This window comes from Callorhinchus milii, unplaced genomic scaffold, assembly GCF_018977255.1.
Source record: "Callorhinchus milii isolate IMCB2004 unplaced genomic scaffold, IMCB_Cmil_1.0 Scaffold2, whole genome shotgun sequence".
NCBI lineage: Eukaryota > Metazoa > Chordata > Chondrichthyes > Chimaeriformes > Callorhinchidae > Callorhinchus > Callorhinchus milii.
Genome location: NW_024704743.1, coordinates 17,392,863 through 17,413,793, shown reverse-complemented (window position 1 = coordinate 17,413,793; position 20,931 = coordinate 17,392,863). Strand labels below are relative to the sequence as shown.

General features: G+C 42.7%; 1 protein-coding gene across 1 annotated transcript in view; it reads left to right on the top strand.

The window, feature by feature from the left end:
- The window catches only part of abcb4 (ATP-binding cassette, sub-family B (MDR/TAP), member 4), a 61,972-nt gene that overhangs the window by 5,116 nt on the left and 35,925 nt on the right, over positions 1-20,931 (top strand). The window contains exons 4-9 of the mRNA XM_042332052.1: positions 412-553; positions 11,926-11,995; positions 13,036-13,227; positions 16,080-16,251; positions 17,895-18,019; positions 20,447-20,618. Coding sequence (XP_042187986.1) covers positions 412-553; positions 11,926-11,995; positions 13,036-13,227; positions 16,080-16,251; positions 17,895-18,019; positions 20,447-20,618 — 873 coding nt within the window. The remainder of the gene's footprint in view (positions 1-411; positions 554-11,925; positions 11,996-13,035; positions 13,228-16,079; positions 16,252-17,894; positions 18,020-20,446; positions 20,619-20,931) is intronic.

Sequence of the window (20,931 nt, the reverse complement as noted above, 5' to 3'; positions counted from 1 at the left end):
CTGAGATTTTCCCCAGTCGGCACAACTTTCTTGTGGTTTCCAAAAATGGGCATAACCAAGCTTCAAACTATTTCCTTTGAGAGAATATTCAGCTGGATATTTAAAAAATACAGAATATGATCTTCTTGAGGCGTTTTGAGAGTCGGAGATAATATTTTGATGATCCTACAATGAATCAATATTTCCTATTTCTATTTCCACTTTGGAAACCATTGAATTCAAAGAAACGTTACTGTTTTGCTATCTGGCTAGTCACTCCCCATGAACACCATCTTTAACAAAAGTATTTAGAAACTTTATAATTGTGTTCTTTGGTGAAACATTTTGTTAATGTATTTTACTGGTTGCTAAGCAATGTAAATGTAGTTAATCTTTTACCTTTAATAATAGCAAACATTGGATTCTCTTTAGTTTCGCTATTCAGGACGTTTGGACAAACTACTGATGGTGCTGGGTAGTTTGGCTGCCTTAATTCATGGGGCTGCGCTCCCCCTCATGGTCATAGTGTTTGGAGACATGACTGACAGCTTTGTTATGGATGGAAGAGTACCAGGTAAATGCTCAAATTCTTGTTCAAAACACAATGTTGAATACAATTGTTCTTCTTATCCCTTATGCAAACAGACAGAGGCCCTTTTCTGGGTGGGCTCTTCTCCACTTTAGTAAAGAAAGAACAAGGGAAAAGAACATGAGTGGCAAATGGCAATGAACTCCGAAATCTGACCATGAAGTAATATGGCTAATCCGTAGAACCATAGAAACTTACCATGACAAAGAAGACCATAATTCTCTCTTAATTCCATTTTCCATTGTACATATCTGTATCAAAACAGATTATACAGTCAAATCACTTTACAGTATATTCTGAGAAACTCCTTGAGACATCTCGAAGAGTTGATAAGGTGCTATATCAAATGCAAGGATTGTTATTATAATTATTAAAACAAATACTGTATTGCACCCAGTATAATTTAAAAATGTGAAGAGGAATAGGTTAATAGCAAATAAATGTGGAACATGTTTACAAAGAACATGCTGGTTTATGATTTGCAAATATTGCTATTTTTGCTATTTTATGTTTGACTAAGTGTTTAATATGTTCATTAGCAATATAATAACAACAACAACAAGATTACATTTGTATAGAACGTCGGGAGAACGTCCAAAGACGCTGGACAGAGTACAGCATTTCAGACCCAAGCTGGGGTTGGTGGGTAAGGGAGGGGAGGGGAAGGGTGGTGGCCTATGGCATGGTCGAAGAGGAGGGTCTTGAGGCGGGACTTGAAGGAGACTAAGGAGGGGGCGAGGCGGAGTGATTGGGTGATGGAATTCCAGAGACTGGAGGCAGAGTGGCTGAAGGCGCTCCCGCCAATGGTGGGTCGGGGGACGTTGAGCAGGCCAGAGGGAACAGGCAGGTTGGTAGGAGGTTAGGAAGTCGCAGAGGTAGGGGGTTAGGGTGGGGCGAGGCCATGGAGGGCTTTGTATGTGAGGACCAGGATCTTGAACTGGATCCTCTGAAGGATAGGGAGCCAATGGAATCGGGCAAGAGTGGGGGAGATGGGGTCACGGAGTTTGGTGCGGGAGAGGACACGGGCTGCAGAGTTCTGGATTATCTGCAGTCTGTGGAGGGAGGAGTTGGGAAGGCCGACAAGCAGGACATTTGCAAGTCGAGCCTGGAGGTGATGAAGGCATGAACAAGAGTTTCAGTGGCCTGAGGGGTGAGGTAGTGGCGGAGTTGGGCGATGTTACAGAGTACACTTTACGAAGGGATATTCTTTACATAATTGGATGTGTTTAGTAGACACAGGTTATCAGCTTGGTTCACTTGGTAGAATTCTCACCTCTGAGTCAAAGGGTTGTGGGTACAAGCACTATGTTAGACCTTTAGATTCAAAAGTCTAGGCTGACACCCAATTTTAGTATTGGGGAGCACTGCATTGTTGGTGATGCTGTCTTTTAGATGAGATGCTAAACCAAGGTTCTCAGTGCATGTTAGGTGTTAAAGCACCTATAGCACTATTTGAAAAGAGAATGCAATTTTTCCCGGTGTCCTGGCCAAAAAAAAACCTAGATAAAATTAGTCATTCACTTCAGGCTGGACATTGCGGGCACATTGCGGTGGGCAGATTGGCTGGTGTGTTTGCCAACAAAATACTGAGTAAATCCTGTGAGTTGGAGTGCATGGAATTCTCAGTTTGGTTTGGATATTCTTAAGTATGGTGATGGGTTTCCGCACGTATCAGACACTCGGTTGACCCCCCAAAAATTCTGTGAAGTGCTTTGAGATGTACTGACATGATATATCAAACACAAGGATCATAATTCAATTGTTAGTACAACTAGTTCACCGAAATAAGATCCAAATAATCAGGCACATTTTAAGTAAGAATTCTTTATTTAAAAATTACTGTTAAATCAGGAGTGATTTAACAGTGAATGAAAAGTGGTTTGATAGGTTTCGTTTTGATCAATGTCAGCCTCTGTGGCTGGTGTGTTACAGCATATTTCAAATTATAACAATAACAATACATCTGATATAGCTCCTTATCATGTCTCAAAGTGTTTCACAGAATATATTGTAAAGTGGATTGACCGTGTATTTTGTGGGCAAAACACGGCAGCCAATTGCGCACAGTATCATCCCACAAACAGTTGTATATTGAGTGACCCAAATTTATTTTGGCACATTAACTTGTTTTGACAATATTGACCATATTGTCTGGAATCATTTGCCCACGGAAAGATGTTGGTACAGATATCACATTTAATAACTGAAATTAATCTTCACCATAAATCTGCTGTCAAAAGTAATTACAAAATGCTGCAGTTCTTCTGACCATTCTTCCCTGAATCAGTGGTCAATCACAGGTGAAAAGACTGAAAGCAATTTTCATTAGTTTTTCAAAGCTGATGTTTAGGATGAAAATTTCACTGTGTCAGTGGAAGGTGCAGAGCCAGGAAATTATACTGTCTTTAGTGCCAATGATTCCCTAGCAGAGGTGACTGTGTCATGTAAAATTATAGAGAAACTTTTCCCTTGAGAGTCATGAGCAAGAACCACAACTTTGTCGACTTCATACTTACTTACCCACTCAGCACACGCTCTTTAGAATGAAATGGTAGGGATTTAGGTATACTTGGGACAGGCAAATCACATGATATTATGAGTAATAACCACAGTCTTGCTGACTAGTGAAATGCATTTACTTAAGTATTAAATTGAACTAACTGTATTGTAATAAGAATTTTAGATAGATTTGGAAAAAGACTGACAACTCTTTCATCGCATTAGACCAGCAGGGATTGGATAGAAACATCACCTCTAGATATCCTTCTGCCCTGTTGACTATATAATACAATTTATATTTATTCAGCGAATTTCACATTGGGAGGACGTCTCAAACCACTTTACACTGCTGACTAGTGGTGGGTGGGAGCTGAAAGAGCTTTGTGTGTGTGTGGGCAGGGGGGAGATGACCAAAGGCAGATCAAAGAGATTTCTTGAGATGGGCTTTCAAACTAGGGAATGAGGCAATGAGTTGGAAGGTTGGAGTTACTGAGACCAGGGCCAGAAAGGCCAAAAGTTTGCCTGCCATTGGTGGAGTGGATACAGTGGATAAAGCAGGCCAGTGTTCGCTTAGCAAATAGAGTGGCTGGGTCAGTAGAATTGTAGAAGGTAACAACAACAAATGACATTTTCATAGTGCCTTTCATGTCAGGAGGAGGTCCCAAGGCGCTAGACTGTCAGGGATCCGAACCCAAGCTGGTGGTTGGATCAGGAGTGGTGGAGGGTTGGGAAGGTACGGGTAGGAGGTTGACTGAAGGCACGGTTGAAGAGGAGGGTCTTGAGATGAGTCTTGAAGGAGGTAAGGGCGGGAGCGAGGTGGAGGGACTGTGGGATGGAGGTGGGGGCAGAGATGCTGAAGGTCCACCCATCAATGGTGCGGCAGGCAAGGCAGGGAACGTGAAGCAGGCCGAGCCCGCCTCTAGTCAGAGTGGTTGGAGGGTTACTACACTATACGTTTCAGTAAATCCTGTGAAGCGCTTTGAGAAAGGAGGCTGAATCAAATGCAAGGAGGAATTTATTTATTGTACACCTCTGCAAGGCCTCCTCCAAGGTAATTATTTCAGTTGTGGAGTCCTGTAGTTCAGTGGTTAGAGCACCAGCCTTGTAAGCGAGAGACCTGGATTCAATTCCCGGCAAGGCGAAATTAGGGGCAAATTTTCCTTATTCCACACACCTGTTTACCTAGCAATAAATAAGAACGCGCTTGTTAGTCGATTGGCGGATTGCTTTTCCTGAGGTAATAATTCCTTTTAAAAAAATTGTTTGCTTCAATCTATGACTGTTTGTGGGACACTGCTGTGCGCAATTGGCTCCCATGTTTCGCTCACAAAGTATACAGACAATTCACTTTACAGTCTTATCTCTCATCCTCGTCTGGCTGAACTTGTTCTGATATTGAACAACTTTACATTCAATTCTAACCACTTCCTTCAAATAAAAGGTGTTGCTCTGGGAACCCGCATAGGTCCCAGCTATGCCTGCCTTTTTATTGGCCACCTGGAACACTCCTACTCAGGTCCATACCCTGACCTGTTTCTCAGGTACATCGATAACTGTGTCGGGCCGCTTCCTGCTCTTGCAGTGAGTTAGAAGCATTTATAAATTTTGCTTCCACCTTCCACCTCTCCATAAAATTCACTTGGACCATCTCTGACTCTTCCCTTCCCTTCCTCGACTTCACTACCTCCACCTCAGGTAACAGACTATCCATAGACATTTTCTATAAGCCCACCAACTCCCACAGCTATCTTGGTTACACCTCATCCCACCCAGTCCCCTGCAAAGACGCCATCCCATTTTCCCAGTTCCTCCGCCTCTGCTACATCTGCTCTGACAATGCAACCTTCCACGCTAGAGCAATCGAGATGTCCTCATTTTTCCTCGACCGAGGATTCCCGACAGTAATAGCTAAGGCCAGTAATAGCCAAGGACAGTAATAGCTGTGTCTGCCCTATTTCCTGCACCTCTGCCCTCACCCATTCCCCCCCATCCCGGAACCGTGATAGGGTCCCCTTAGTCCTCACCACCACCCCACCAGCCTCAATATTCAGCACATCATTCTCTGACATTTTCGGCATCTCCAGCGTAACTCATCCACCAAACACATATTTTCCTCCCCTCCCCTCTCTGCATTCCGAAGGGATCGTTCCCTCTGGGATTCCTTAGTTCATTCCGCCGTCAGCACTACGAGCTCCTCTCCTTCCCCTGGCACCTTCCCATGCCAGCGCAGGAGATGTAATACCTGCCCTTTTACCTCCTCCCAGAACACTATCCAAGGCCCCAAACACAGCGTCCATGTAAGACAGCGGATTACATGTACTACCACCAATGTAGTATACTGTATCTGCTGCTCACGGTGTAGTCTCCTCTGTATTGGGGAGACTAAGTGCAGATTGGCTGACCGATTTGCAGAACACCTTCGTTCTGTACGCAAGGTCAACCCTGATCTTCGGGTCTCCTGCCATTTTAACTCACATTCCCATTCACAGTCTGACCTCTCCATCCATGGTCTCCTACACTGTTCCATTGATCCACAACGAAAGCTTGAGGAACAGCATCTTATCTATCTGCTAGGGACCCTACAGCCCTCTGGCCTCAATATCGATTTCAGCCAGTTCAGACCATAACAGCTCACCTTCCCCCCTCTCCCTCTTTCTGTTACCAGAAGAGTTATCTTCTGTTATCATTACAATCATCACCCCAGACACTCTTTGTCTCTCTCTGGTGTGCTACCTGTTCTGCATATTAACACTCTTCTCCCCAGTTTTGTTTCCACCCCACCCCCACCTCCCTTTTGTTTTACGCCACTCTCACCTCTTTAATCTATCAACTAAAACGTTCTCTCCCCAGTTCTGATGAAGGGTCGTGGACCCAAAACGTTGACTCACTTTTCTTTCTCCATAGATGCTGCCTGACCTGCTGAGTTTCCCCAGGTCTCTCTGTTTTTGTTTCAGATTTCCAGTATCTGCAGTATTTTGTGTTTTGTTCACTTTATAGTATATTCTGTGAAGCGTTTTGAGACATCCCGAAGCCGTGATAAGGCGCCACATCAAATGCAAGGATTATTATTATTAAGCATTAAGCAACAGCATACTGACTTCATTAACCTTGAACTCTTTCTTGATCATGATGTTGTTTACGCAGTAGGATAAAGTGATTTCTCGTGGTTGGATTCTTGAACTCAGGTGTGGCAGTGACAGTCTTTTTCTTCTCTCAGTGTGTACTAAGTTGTTAGAAAACTATCTAACTTGATTTTATAGGTTTATGTGGCATGTTATATCCAAATACCCATCAGCATATTGACCTAAAACAACTTGCATTTATAATAATAATAATAATAATCTTTGCATTTGATGTAGCTCTTTTCACGTCTTCTAGACGTCTCAAAGCGTTTCACAGAATATGCTGTAAAGTGAATTGACTGTATATTTGTGGGCGAAACGCAGCAGCCAATTGCACATAGCAGTGTCCCACAAACAGTCATGGATTGAAAATGACCAATTTATTATTTTTTTTGTTTTGGAGGGATTATTATTAGACGTGCGGAGTAAAGAAACTTGCCCAAGGTTTTGCCCTGCCTGGAATTGAACCAAGGTGTCTCGCTTCAAGGCGAGTGCTCTAACCACAGATTTATTGTGTAATGTACATAATTCAGTAATCTCTACATCAAAAAATAACAGGGTGGAAAGTACCATGATCGACGCCACATAAAATGATCAAAGTTCAACTCCTCTATTGAATTGAATCCAATCATGGTGACAAATATGAGTTTCTGTCATATCCCAAAATAGAGGAGTCCTGTTTGCAAAATATTATGTAATAAAATTATTGTATAATTCTTTAAGGTTAGAAGGCAGATTGCCTCATGTTATACAACTTCAAGATTTGAAATTATATAACTTCTATACCTGGTTTATGTTTATTGAAATAGTTAATTATTAATTTCTAACCTATTTTAACATTTACTCTTCGCACGCAAACTTACAGAAATGGATCCTTCATTTTCAATGTATAATAATAGTTATGATAATTATCCTTGATTTGATATCAACAAGAAATCTCAAAGCACTTTATAGTATTTATTATGCAATCTGGTGAATATGTATTTGTTGATGGATTTGACAGCCAATTTGCACACAGCAATGTCCCACAAACAGCCAATGACCAAGTTCTATTTGGAGGATTGTTTTGATTGATACAAAATCTTTAACACCCACTTGAAAGAGCAGACGGGACCTTCAAGGTTTCATCTGAAAATTGGCATTTCTGATAATTCAACATTTCCCGTGGTTTCTGCATTGGAGTGTCAGCATATACTAGGAATTCACAGTCCCCATGTGGGGTTTTTATCTACTACCTGCTGACTCAGAGGCAAGAATTCCACTAAATGTACCAGGCAGGCACAGGGTTTATTGCTTTTCGGGATTTTTTTCCTCAGAAAATTTCAACGCTACAAAAGAATCATCAAGACTTTACACATACTTTTTCACTTACCTTCAAATAAAGCAAATTAATAAATTGATGAGTATATAACAAGACAAATTATAAAAATTATTCATTTTGGATCAATGGGACTGAAATGATTGTTGTTTAAAAGAACATCATATGGCTGAATTGCCTTCTTCTGCGCTGTAAATATCTATTGTTCTAATAGTTTGAAACTAATGACTTTTTTAAAAAATTCTTTCACGGTAATTGATGGTGGAGGAGGGGAAATGAGAACTCGTTGTAGTGCTATCTTTGAATTGCTACTGGCCAGTTGTATGCCATATCAACCTATCTGCTCCCTCCACTCAGCAGGCTATAGCTTGCTCCACGTCCCCGCCCGGCCCACACCACCATTGGCGGTCAGACTTCAGCCTCTCTCCCACCCTTTGGAACTCAATCCCACATTCCCCTCACCTCGCTCCCTCCCTTGCCTCCTTCAAGGCATATCTCAAGACCCTCCTCTTTGACCGCACCTTCGGCCACCTGCCTGCCGTCCCTGCCCACCACCCTCCCCGATGCTGACCCCCAGCTCAGGTCCAAATCCTTGACTGTCCAGTGCCTTGAGACGTCCTCTCGGTGTGAAAATGTAATTTTGTATTGTTTTGTACCTGGCGGAATTCCAGATACAGTGCAGTGAGAGTGTCAGTTGGGTTAGTATTGTTACATGTTTCTCATTAAAATATATTTTCTTACCAGTTTTCTCAGTCACATTTTCTACCTGATTCTGTGATTTTTGATAAGTTTGAGTGTTTTCCCTTCTACTCTTCCATGACCAGGCACCCGCTGGTATCTTGCCTAATTAGGTTTGACATGTTATTTCACTACTGGGCTCATTATTACCTCCCCTAACCCTTGTCTACCTTGGCATCCACAACTCTAGCAGAGATTCTGGATAACCAGCTGATATGACCTGCAATACTGAGGCCATTTGTAAAACATTTGCATTCCAAAGAGGGCAATTAATCATACCTATGAATCAACAGCATTTCTGACTTTCCTTTTGTACTTTGAAATGTGCATGATTGAATAGATCACTGATATATTCAGTCCACAGATTATGTGTCAGCTTGGCTTAGTTGGCAGCACTCTCGCCTCTGAATCAAATTAGAAGATTGTGGGTTTAGGCCAGGGGTGGGCAAAATACGGGCCATACCCGGCCCGCCAAATGATTCTATCAGGCCTGTCATTGTGTCTAACAATAGTTCGTTCAGTCCCAGAAAGTCGCACAAATTCGCATTTGAACCAAACTGGGAACATTAGCCAATCACACTGTTTAGTTGTGCGCAGGCTCCCTTAAGTGTTGAATCAGGCTGACGTCAGAAATGTACGGATCGGCAAATTTTCAAACGCGCGAGCGGCAATCACGGCAATACTTTTCACTGAAGAGGACGTTAATTCAAAATGAGCTTATCAAAGAAGCGGAAGGTGAACGCTAAAGGCCGAATATTCAACAAAAAATGGACTTCTAATTTTTTTTTACCGGTGTGGGTGGAAAAGCTGTGTGCGTAATTTGCAAAGGAAGTGTCGCAGTGCTCAAAGACTACAACTTGAATCGCCATTTTGAGAGCAAACATGCTCGCAAATATAAGAACGTTTCTGCTAAAGAAAAAGGAAAGAAAGCTGATGAGATGATGCGAATTGGCTCTCTGATTTCGCATTTGCCCTTGATATCAAAATTGCAACGGAAGGGGGCCTTTGGGCACGATTTGTATTGCAGTGTCAAGTCATTTGTGACAAAATTATTTATTTTATCGCATCAGATAGGAAACAGGCTGTTTGCCCACTTTCCAACTTTGCAGCAGATTTACTGTTTGCGATCAAAGTCTTAAAAGTATACTTTGTCACTATTTGACTTACATGTTAAATTTTCTCGCCGATTTCAGGATTTCAATTTGACCGTAAATGACCTGTCTTTGGTCTCTTCACCTTTCCATTTGATGTTGACAAAGGCCCATTTGACCTCCAACTCAAGCTTATTGACCTGCAATGTGATCCATTGCTTGCGGAGCAATTCAAATCAGTGTCGCTTCCCAGTTTTTATGCCTCTCTTAATGAATGTACCTTTCCAAAAATAAAGGCTGATCCCCGGAGAATGCTTTTGCTGTTTGGATCAACATACATATGCAAGGAGACATTTTCTGTGATGAGATTCAATAAATCAAAACATAGATCTGTGATGACCGATGACCACCTTGCAGCAGTACTCTGCATTGCAACAACGGAGACGATGCCTGACCTCAATTGTCTGGCTAATGCACATCAGTGCTTTCATTTTTCCCATTGAGTGAGCTTCTCACATTCTCATCAATATGTGAATAAATGAATAAATATCGAATAAATGTCTACTCAATGAGTTGTTTTTAATTTAACCTAATCTTAATGAATGTCAATTATATAGACTTTATTTTACGCATCTACAAGTGTAAGACTTAATTTTGAGCTATTATTAAGCATTTGCATCTATATTAAGTGTGTGGCTGGGAAGTTTACCAAAACTTGTGAAGTGGCCCGCCAGCCAAAATAATTTCCCACCCCTGGTTTAGGCCCCTCATTGGGACTTTGAACTCTACGTAGGAATATAAGAACAGGAGGAGGTCGTTCAGCCCTTCAAGCCCGTTCTGCCATTTAATTATTTCTCCCACAAATATACAGTCAATTCACTTTACAGTGTGTTCTGTGAAGCGCTTTGGGACGTCCTCCTGACGTGAAAAGCGCTATATCAAATGCAAGGATTATTATTATCTTAAATACCTCAATCTAATCACCCCTCAACCTTCTAAACTCAAGGGAATACAATCCAAGTTTACACAGCTTTTCCTCATAATTTAGGCCTGTGTTACTGCAGTGCAGGCATTGACAAAGGCATTATCTCACTTCCTTTTTCCTGCTCAATGCACCATATTGTATTTACCAACAAAATATACAGTCATTGCGCTTTACACTACTGTGAAGCACTTTGAGACATCTGAATATGATATATCAAATGCAAGGATTATTATTAAGCACTTTGAGACATTCATTCTAAGTAATAATAATAATCCTTGCATTTGATATAGCGCTTTTCACGTGTTCTAGACATCTCAAAACGCTTCACAGAATATACTGTAAAGTGAATTGACTGTATATTTGTGGATGAAACTCGGCAGCCAATTGCGCTCAGCAGTGTCCACAAACAATCGTGGAATGAAGTGACCAATTTATTATTGTTTTTTTTCTTGAGGAATTATTATCAGGTGTGTGGAATAAGGAAACTTGCCCAAGTTTTGCCCTGCCGGGAATCGAGTGCTCTAACCACTGAGCTACAGGACTCCATCAAATGGAATTTGCAGAGTCCTGGGAGCAGGTCATCTCCCCATCCTCTTATTGGGGAATAATCAATGAATGTGAATCTGCACCTAATACTCTACCAGAACTAGGTGGGCAGGATCCTCCAGGGAGAGGGTGGATTCCATTCCAGAAGCAGGAAAAATTAAATGCATAAATGGCATATATATGTGGAATTCTGTTTGCTTTGGATATTCCTAACTGTGGTGTGGGTTTCCAGATCTATTAAAATGACCAAACATGGTACTTTTGATTATATGTAACACGGTGCTATATAAGTGTAAGTTGCATTGAATACGAAAGCCATTAAGATTCAATTTGCAAATATTTCTGGAATCTGTTTCTGGAAGGAGATACACTATAAATAAACATGCTATTAAAATTAAAGAAAATAACAATAATAAAATCCATGTAGTTGATAGCACTTTTTGATGTCAGGAGAATGTTTCAGTGCACTTCACAGGATTTATTGTAAACAGTAATAATAATAATCCTTACATTTGCTATTGCACTTTTCACGTTGGGAGAACCAACTTTAACTTTACACTTTAAACTTTAAAGTGCAGTTGCAAAGATAGCGATAGTTTCATAAAAGGAAATATATGCACTGCACTTATGTGTATGGTATGGTAAACAGTAGTTTCAAAATATAAAATAATATCTAAGATTGTTGTATTAATCTACGATGATGTACAGGGGGAGTAAAACTCATTTAGAGGGTTGGTCCTCTTCAAGATGGGTGAGCTGTTGGCTTGACTGCCAGATCCATTGGCCAATCAGAGGTGAGGACATCCCACCAAGCAGCTCGCTGGACTGTGCTTTTGATCACCCTGTTTCCCCCCACCCCTGCCCTCCACTCTCCCCGAACCCGACGCCCAGCTCAAGTCCGAAACTCTGCTGTCCAGCACCTTGGGACGTCCTCCTGACGTGAAAGCTCTATACAAATGTAATTTTGTTGTTGTTGGGGGTTGGGCCTCTCTAGTCCAAGCCACCTGCCGCTAATGTTTATATTTATGCCATTAATCAGAAAATAAACTGTTTTGCAGGCAACAATACGAATACAACCATCAACTTGAATATGACCATTTCAGACACACTCGAGGAACAAATGACAAGGTACAGACCATTATAGAACAATTGCAATATTGTAACTGCTATTTGGATGTGAATTTGGTCGGGTGAGGTTTTATCCTTAAAAAGGATGTTACAGCCTTGAAGGGAATTCAGGAGAGATTAACGAGAATGTTACCAGGGCTAAGGGGCTTTGGGTATGAGGGGAGATTGGAGAAGTTGGGTCCGTTTTCATTGAAGCAGAGAATCTTGAGAGGGGACTTGATAGAAGTGCATAAAGTTATGAGGGATTTCAACAGGTTAAAGAGAGCGAAGCTATTTGCACTGGTAAGGGAGTCAGTGATTGGAGGACATAGATCCAGTCAAACTTGTGCTGCAACAACCAAACTGGCCTATAGATAAGGTTAGCCTCTGAGTAAGGGTTTGTTGGCATGCAAACTGGGCTGTCTAAGCTGTTCCAGGGTGGTTGCTAAAAGGCTGTGGTTGCCCAAATCAACAATTTAAAACTAGGGAAGAGATACTGACTGAATTAAGTTGGTTTCCTTTACTCCTGCAAGGACAAAGTGCCTCTAGGAAGGCAGTTTTGAGCAGGTCCACAGCAGCGAAGCATCAACAGTGACATCTGAGATTGAGAGGAAAAGCCTGGCTACAGCAAATAAATCACTGATACATGATGTCCTTATTCAGGAAAACAGCAGAAATTTGCAATAATTCTTACCAATTGTGTTAATCGTCACTGGTGAAAATCACTCCCTATCGAGTGCATTTTGGGGAACACCATTGCCACAAAGACAGCAGGGGTTTAAAGAGAATACCTCACCACCACCTTCTCAGGGCAACAAGGGATAGGCAATAAATACCAGCAAAATGTTAGAGTCACCCACATCCAAATATATTATGAATTGCCGCAAAGTTTACCCCTTTATTTCGACTGTGATTTGTGTCGAGTTGCATTGGAAGTAAATGTAAATGACACTGGATTAATTTAGTCAAAATCAACTTTTGAAACACTATTCAGTTATTTTGTAATTGAATGTAATTATTTTTGTAATTATTTTGTAATTAAATTTCCTGTTTTTTTTCAGATATTCCTTCTACTATGTAGGGATAGGTGTGGGTGTTATGATAGCTGCTTACATGCAGGTTAGTTTCTGGGCACTGGCTGCGGCCAGGCAGACTAAAAAGATGAGATCAGCCTTTTTCCATGCTGTGTTACATCAGGAAATAGGATGGTTTGATGTCAACGAGATTGGAGAGCTCAATACACGATTAACAGAGTAAGTGTTTCTGACTTTAAACTCCAGTAATACATAGTAGAAGCCCGTTATAACCGTAGTAACACGGGTTCTCTAAGAGCAGTTGGGATGTGGACTCTGACATTTCCCTACCACCGAAAGATCTCAAATGTGCTTGCTGGCGCCTTAAAACGCTGGCAAGTGGAAGACAAAATGGCCGACTTCCAGGTCATTAGGCCAACATCACTCTGCCATGATTTCTGCCATTTTGAAGCCATCATTCTACGTAAATAAGCAGTGTAAGGGGAAGTGCTGACTGGTGATCATGTCCTGTTATAGCGTAGGTTAGGATTTTATGAACTCCCAACCACTGAGTTATAAGATCTTTATTCTGTACATAATGTCCTATATCTTATGTTTGCATAAATCAAGACAGTTTATTTACTTTTATACTGTGGGTTTTCCGACAATGCATTTCTACTGACAGAGGCTGATTGTGATGAAAAAGTAGTCACTGCCTTGAGTCATTCACGTTGGTGCCTTTCCGCAAATTTGTTGATATTTCCGATAACTAAATGCTCGGCACTGATGTCAAATATTTTTTTTTGGAGTCAACCAGCAATGCAGAAAGTCAGCACCACACTTAAGAGTATCCAAACCAGAATGTTATTATCAGCCTAGACTGAGTTTAAAATCTCCACGTGGGGCTTGAACCCACAACCTTATTATTCAAAGGCAAGAGTGCTACTAAATGAGCCAAGCTGACACCTGATATATGGATTTAAGACACTTCTATCAACATCAACAATTTAAACTTATGTCGCTCCTTTCATTTACAATGAACATCTAACACACTTAACCGGTTATGAAAGGGAGCACTGAGCAGATAGAAGGAAGGGATAATTAACAACAACAACAATTTGCTTTACAGTGCCCTTCACACTGGGTGTAGCGCCCCAGAGTGCTTGACAGTGGTGGAGCACGATGGGCAAGCAGAATGCCGGAGTCAGTCAAGCGGAAGCAACAGATTGTGGGTTGGGGAGTAAGCAGGTCAGAGAGGTAGGGAGGTGCCAGGGATGCAAGAGGTGCAAGAAGGGATTTGAAAACGAGGGTGAGGATCTTGAAATTGATCCATTAAGGGTTTTGACCTGATGGCACAGCCACCAATCATGGGATAGAGGGAGCAAGGGATTAACAATAAACCAGAACTGGAAGAGGGGAGGATACGGTCAAGAGAATAAGGGTGGAAGATGTTGCAAACGTAGGGAGGAGCAAGATCGAAGAGATTTGCTGGTCAAGACAAGGATGTTAAAGTTGATGCACGGGATCTTGGAAGCCTGTGGAGCTTGGAAAAATTGGGTGCGTGGAGCCATGAGCAACAATAACAACAACAACTTGGATTTATATAGCGCCCTCCACGCCGGACAGCGTCTCAGAGCGCTTCAAATTGACAGATCCCGGGACCGAGCCAGGGGGAGAAGGAGGAAGGTGACCAAAGGCGCAGTCCCGGGATCTGTGGAGCGGAGGACTCGGGGGACGAGGAGGAGGCCAGACCCGGAGGAACGAAAGCAACGCGTACTGTTTTGAGGAGAGAGAAGGTTAGAGAGGTAGGGAGGTGCAGAGGAGAATATGGGCTGCAGAGTCTAATCAAATAGAATAATAATCATTTTATTTGACAAAGCACCTTGTCTTGGCATGGAAACATTATAAAGTATGTCAGGATTTATTCTGCAACACTGCACTACCCAGTGTGAATAGCACTAATTAAATACAAGCTGTTGTTGTATAGTGCAATGACTGTGTCTTAATAGGTGAACACAGCATCCAATTTGCTCACAGCAATATCCCACAAACAGCCTTGAAGTGAATGAATAATTTTATCGAGAGGGTGGTCGGCCACCACATCGGGAAAAACTCCTTTGCCCATAAATAAATCAGAACATTTCAAAGTGAAGTTCTTGGAAATGATGGAGGAAAATAAAGGAGCAGACCAAGGTCCGTTAAATTAATTGTTGGCTGGAATTTCAACTAAATAAGTTGAGGTGGGCCACGATACACAAAGAGGGTTCAAAATCACAATGCGTAGAGTTCAAGACTACTCTGCATTCAATCAAAGGTTAGAAGTACGAAAGAAAGTAAATGATGTCTTGAGCACAGAATCATGAGGATTTTTTAATCTTGACTTGAGGCACATTTCAGAGATGACTTGTAACCATTCAGGCTTACAGTATGATTGAAAGAACTATTCACCGCAGGAGGTTTGCTCTTAATTAGGCGTAGTCTCTTGAATTTGGTGATGTTGAAGATCTTTAGACCAGAAATAGTTCATATAAGTATGTCACCCTAGAGAAGTTTGAAGGGAGTTATTGGGAAACTGAACAATAACTTTGCTTTACTATCTGCTCGGCTCAGCTGGCAGAACCTCTGGGTCAGGAGGTTTTTGATTCAAGCTGCACATCCGGCTTTTTTTTTAGCTCAAACTCACAGTCTGTGCCAAGATTCCAGTGCTGTACTGGGGAGCTCTGCATTGACGGAGGTGCCATCCTTCGGGTGAGACATTAAAGGTCCCGTCTACCCGTTCAGATGGGTAGTAAAGTTATCTCACAACACTGTTTGAAAAAACAAAGAAGTTTCTCCCAGTGTCCTGAACAAAAGTCCCCTGGATAAATGTGTTTATTCATTTTGTGGTAGTTCGTCTAACAGTGCTGTGTGCAATCTGTGTGCTGCGTTCGCCTACAAATACACAGTCACTACACGTTACAGAAAAACTCTGTGAAGCACATTTGAAACATTGTAGCTTTATAGACGATGTATTAAATGCAATGATTATTATTATTTTAAGATGCTATTCAATTCAAGTTCTTTCTGTTATACTGACGCTTTTATCCTTCTAGTGATATCTTGAAAATAAGCGATGGCACAGGCGATAAAATAGGCATGCTCATACAGTCACTGGCAACCTTCATAGCTGGATTTGTAGTTGGCTTAGTGAAAGGCTGGAAACTGACACTGGTGATACTTGCTGTCAGTCCAGTTATGGGACTTGCTGCAGCCACCTTTTCCAAGGTTAGTGGAGTTGATTATTTGTACTTTCATCCTGTTTGACTGTAAAAACATTCATTTTCAGTTTGAAAACAATACCGTGATTTGCTCTCCGGTCAGTACTAAGACCTCCACAAAAGGCTGAATCGATACCGATACTCCATTGCTACGCATGTGGAGTCCTGTAGCTCAGTGGTTAGAGCATTTGCTTTGCAAGCGAGAGACCTGAGTTCAATTCCAGGCAGGTCAGGGCGAAACCTTGGGCAAGTTTCCTTACTACACACGCCTAATAATAATCCCTCCAAAACTAAAAACAATAATTAAATTGGTCATTTTCAATCTACGACTTTGTGGGACATTGCTGTGCGCAATTAGCTGCCGCGTTCGTCCACAAATATACAGTCAATTTACTTTACAGTGTGTTCTGTGAAGCGCTTTGGGACATCCTCCCGACGTGAAAAGCGCTATATCAAATGCAAGAATTATTATTATTATATCAACTTGGAGCCAGCTCAGCTCCAAATAAGGTCCTGCTTACCTGCCCCCGTCCCCCAAGTTACCATTTTGCCTTTTTATATTTGACAAGTACAGGTTTGAGGCCCCACTAGGTGGATAGCATGTACGATTCTAGGTAGAAGGAAAACCTGTGTGAGAGTATAGAGTGAGGAGAGGATTGAGCTTTGCTGTGATACTTTCCATTGTTACATAACCTGTAGCTCCCTTTCAAAGCCCACAACTCTACAATGATGATGGGTGAGGTATCAGAGGGCATCCAGCACCTGTGGAACTACAACGACAACAACTTGTATTTATATAGGGCGGCATCCCAGAGCGCTTAACAATGGTGGAGCCCAATACCAAGCTAGGGGGAGGTGACATAGGCACGGTGGAAGAGAAAGGTCTTCAGGCGCATCCTGAAAATGGGGAAAGAGGGGGGAAGGTGAAGAGGTTGAGGGAGGGAGTTCCATAGCTTTGGGGTGTAGTGGCTGAAGGCGCAGCCTCCGATGGCGGAGCAGAGGATTCAAGGAACAAGGAGGAGGCTGGAGCCTGTAGAGCGGAGACAGCGGGTAGTGCTATCAGGAGACAGGAGATTGGAAAGATAGGAGGGTGCCAAGGACCTGAGGGATTTAAACACTAGAGTGAGAATCTTGAAGTTGATCAGCTCTGTGATAGGGAACCAGTGGAGTTTGGCCATGACTGGGGTAATTAGGGTGTGAACTTCAGTGCGGATGAGAATGCGTGCGGGATATCACAACATGCCAGCTATTCAGCCTCCAACTCGCTTGAATATTTCCACCTTGCCCCTTTCCTCCATACCTTTATAATAATAATAATAATAATAATAGTAATCCTTGCATTTGATATAGCGCTTTTCACGTCAGGAGGACGTCCCAAAGTGCTTCACAGAACACACTGTAAAGTGAATTGACTGTATATTTGTGGGCGAACGCGGCAGCCAATTGCGCACAGCAATGTCCCACAAACAGTCGTAAATTGAAAATGACCAATGTATTATTGTTTCGGGTTTTTGGAGGGATTATAATTGAAGCTGCCTTTAAACCTGCCTTTCAATTGCGCTTTGGGTCACTTGTTTTCACTAATAATGCACTAAATCTGAAGGATTTCAGTCACTCTGAGCTTGTTATTTTCTTTTGTAAATGATCCAGATATTGTCTTCGTTCACTAATCAAGAGCAAACTGCCTATGCAAAAGCTGGAGCGGTGGCAGAGGAGGTTCTGGGATCCATCAGAACTGTGGTAGCCTTTGGGGGACAGAAGAAGGAAATTGAGAGGTAAGAGCTTCCATTCTTCTCACCAGATGCGGGTGACTGCACTGGGGTTGGCGACCATAAATATAGCAATGGTTCTACTCACCCACAAGATATACAGTCAATTCACTTTACAGTATAATCTGTGAAGCGCTTTGAGATGTCTCGAAGATGTGATAAGGCGCTATATCAAATTCAAGGATTATTATTGTTACTTAAAGTGATCCTCAATTCACATGGTGCAGTTTCAATGATAATTATATCAGGAAGTGTTTGTGAAATATACACACATATACACAAATTGGATTATAATAACAACGACTATAAGAATGATAACATTGTTATAATAGTATAGCAATACAATAACAATTGTATTATTCTTATAAATACAGATTTTGCAAGAGACACATCAGCCTTGTATTCGCTTGAAAAATGACTAGTCTTTAAACTTTCCTACATTCTGACATTTTTCATGCTTTTTAGTTGCAAGTTCTTTCTTTTGCAGCTCTCATGTACTGAGCCAACATAGGTTCATCTTCCCAGTTCTTGCCAGACTCCACTGGCTCTCTGTTGTAGAATAGATTGATTTTGAGATCCTCCCCCTTACTTTTACTTTGTGCCCTGCCAACTCCCTACCTCTCTGATCTGCTCACACCCCACCGCCCTTTTGACAGACCATCCACACCGCCTTTTCCCTCCGCCACGGCTACTGCCATTCCCCACTCCTTGCACTCCTTTGCCCCCATTTTTCCCTCCTCCCTCTCAACCACAATCACCTGCATGAAGTTCACCACCTGCTGCCTCGACCCTCTCTCCACCCAGCTGCTGGTCGCTCAACTTCCCCCCTCTCCCCACTGCTGGTCGACACGGTCAACCAGTCTCTCTCCTCAGGCTCTGTTCCGCTCCCCCTGAAAACCGCTGTTATCACAACCCTCCTCAAAAAAACCACCCTCGATCCTTCTAATATCTCACACTACCGTCCCATTTCCAACCTACCCTTCCTTGTTAAAGTTCTGGAACGCATTATTGCAGGTCAACTTTAGTTACACCTTTCCCTCCAACTCCCTCCTTGAGGCCCCTGCAGTCTGGTTTTTGCCCTGACTGCCCACAGCACAGAGACAGAGCTTGTCAAAGTCACAAACAACGTCTTCTCTATCTGTGACCAGGGCTCCCTCTAACTCCTCATCCTCCTGATCTCTCTGCCGCATTTGACATTGTCGACCACCCATCCTTCTCCACCGCCTCCTCCCTCAACAATCTTAGTGCAATCCCACTCGCGTGGTTCGAGTCCTATTTAACCAACCGCCTCCACTTCATCTCGGCAAATGGTTTCTCTTCCTGCCCCCACCCAGTTACTTGTGGGGTACCCCAGGGCTCCAATCCTTGGCCCTCTTCTTTTCCCCATCTATATGCTCCTTCTTGGCAATGTCATCCGCAGACATGGGGCAAACTTCTACATGTATGCGGATGATGCACAAATCTACTTTGCCTCCTCCAGCATCGACTCCAGGTCTGTCGATGTTCTATCAGCTTCTCTGGCAGACATCATGGCCTGGATGAGTGCAAACTTCCTGCAGCTGAATGTGGACAAGATGGAAGCCGTATTCTTTGGCTCTCGAGTCTTCACTCCTGCGGATCTAAACTCCTCAACATTCCTGGGCTCTCCCTCAGAATCACCGAACCACCAGGACCACCTTCTTCCACCTCCGCCTCTGACTGTACCTTACCTCAAATGCAGCCAAAACCCTTGTGCGTGCAGGAGGTCACCTCCCACCTGGATTATTCCAATTCACTCCTTGCCGGTCTCCCCAGCTCCACTTTTCAAAAAATCCAGCTCATTCAGAATTTTGCCACCCCCATATTGACTCGGACCAAACTCCGTACCCACATCTCACCAGTTCTGGCCAGGCTCCACTGGCTCCCCATCACCAAATGGATTGACTTCAAGATCCTCACACTCGTGTTCAAATCCATTCACTCCCTGGCATCTCCCTATCTCTCCAAGTTCCTCACTCCCCAATCCACCATCAGGCACCTCCGCTCGACTGGCACCGGCCTCCTACTTGTACGTCGCACCTTCTGCTCCACCGTTGGAGGTCACATTTCCACCCAGTCACTATGCCCCAAAACTGTGGAACACTCTCCCTCAATGCCTCCACCTTGCCCCATCTCTCCCTGTTTTCAAGTCCTGCCTGAAAACTTCCTTTTCGACTATATTTATGGTCATCTTCCCACCACTGGCTCAGAGTCAGGCTCCACCACTGTTAAGCACTCTGAGACTTACCCTGTGTGGAGGGCGCCGTATAACTGCAAGTTGTTGTTGTTCCCCTTTCTTCCCCCCTCCTTCCTTCCTCAGCTCCCAGAATGAAGGTTGTTTTTTAAAAGGGTGAGTTCTCTGTTCGCAGTACAGCAAAGATAAAACCAAATTAATTCATTCATCATTTCATACAGGTATCACAAAAATTTAATTGACGCTAAGAACATTGGAATAAAAAAGGCCATTAGTACCAATTTAGGAGTGGGTTTCTCCTTCTTAGTAATCTACGCCTCCTATGCCCTGGCTTTCTGGTATGGCAGCACCCTCATTCTGGAAGATGACTATTCCATTGGAATCGTGCTTACAGTAAGTGACAGTCCAATTTGTTTTATTATTATGTTTCTGACTCTTTCGATAATCACTGCCCCTCCCCTACCCCTCTCCTTCACTCAAAAAAAATGAAACATTCTATTCCTTAGTTGAGAGGTCAAACATCTTGGGATAACTGCCCTAAAGGTTGTGCCCCTGTTGACCAAACTGGAATCCTAGAAATCTATATCGCAGAAGAAGGCCATTCGACCTGTTCGTGCCTGTGGTGTACTCACTCCCTACTGGTGCTATCTTCTCTTTATTTTTAGGTGGTCGGGTTGTTGTGTGTTTTTTTTTGGCAGTCCAGTGT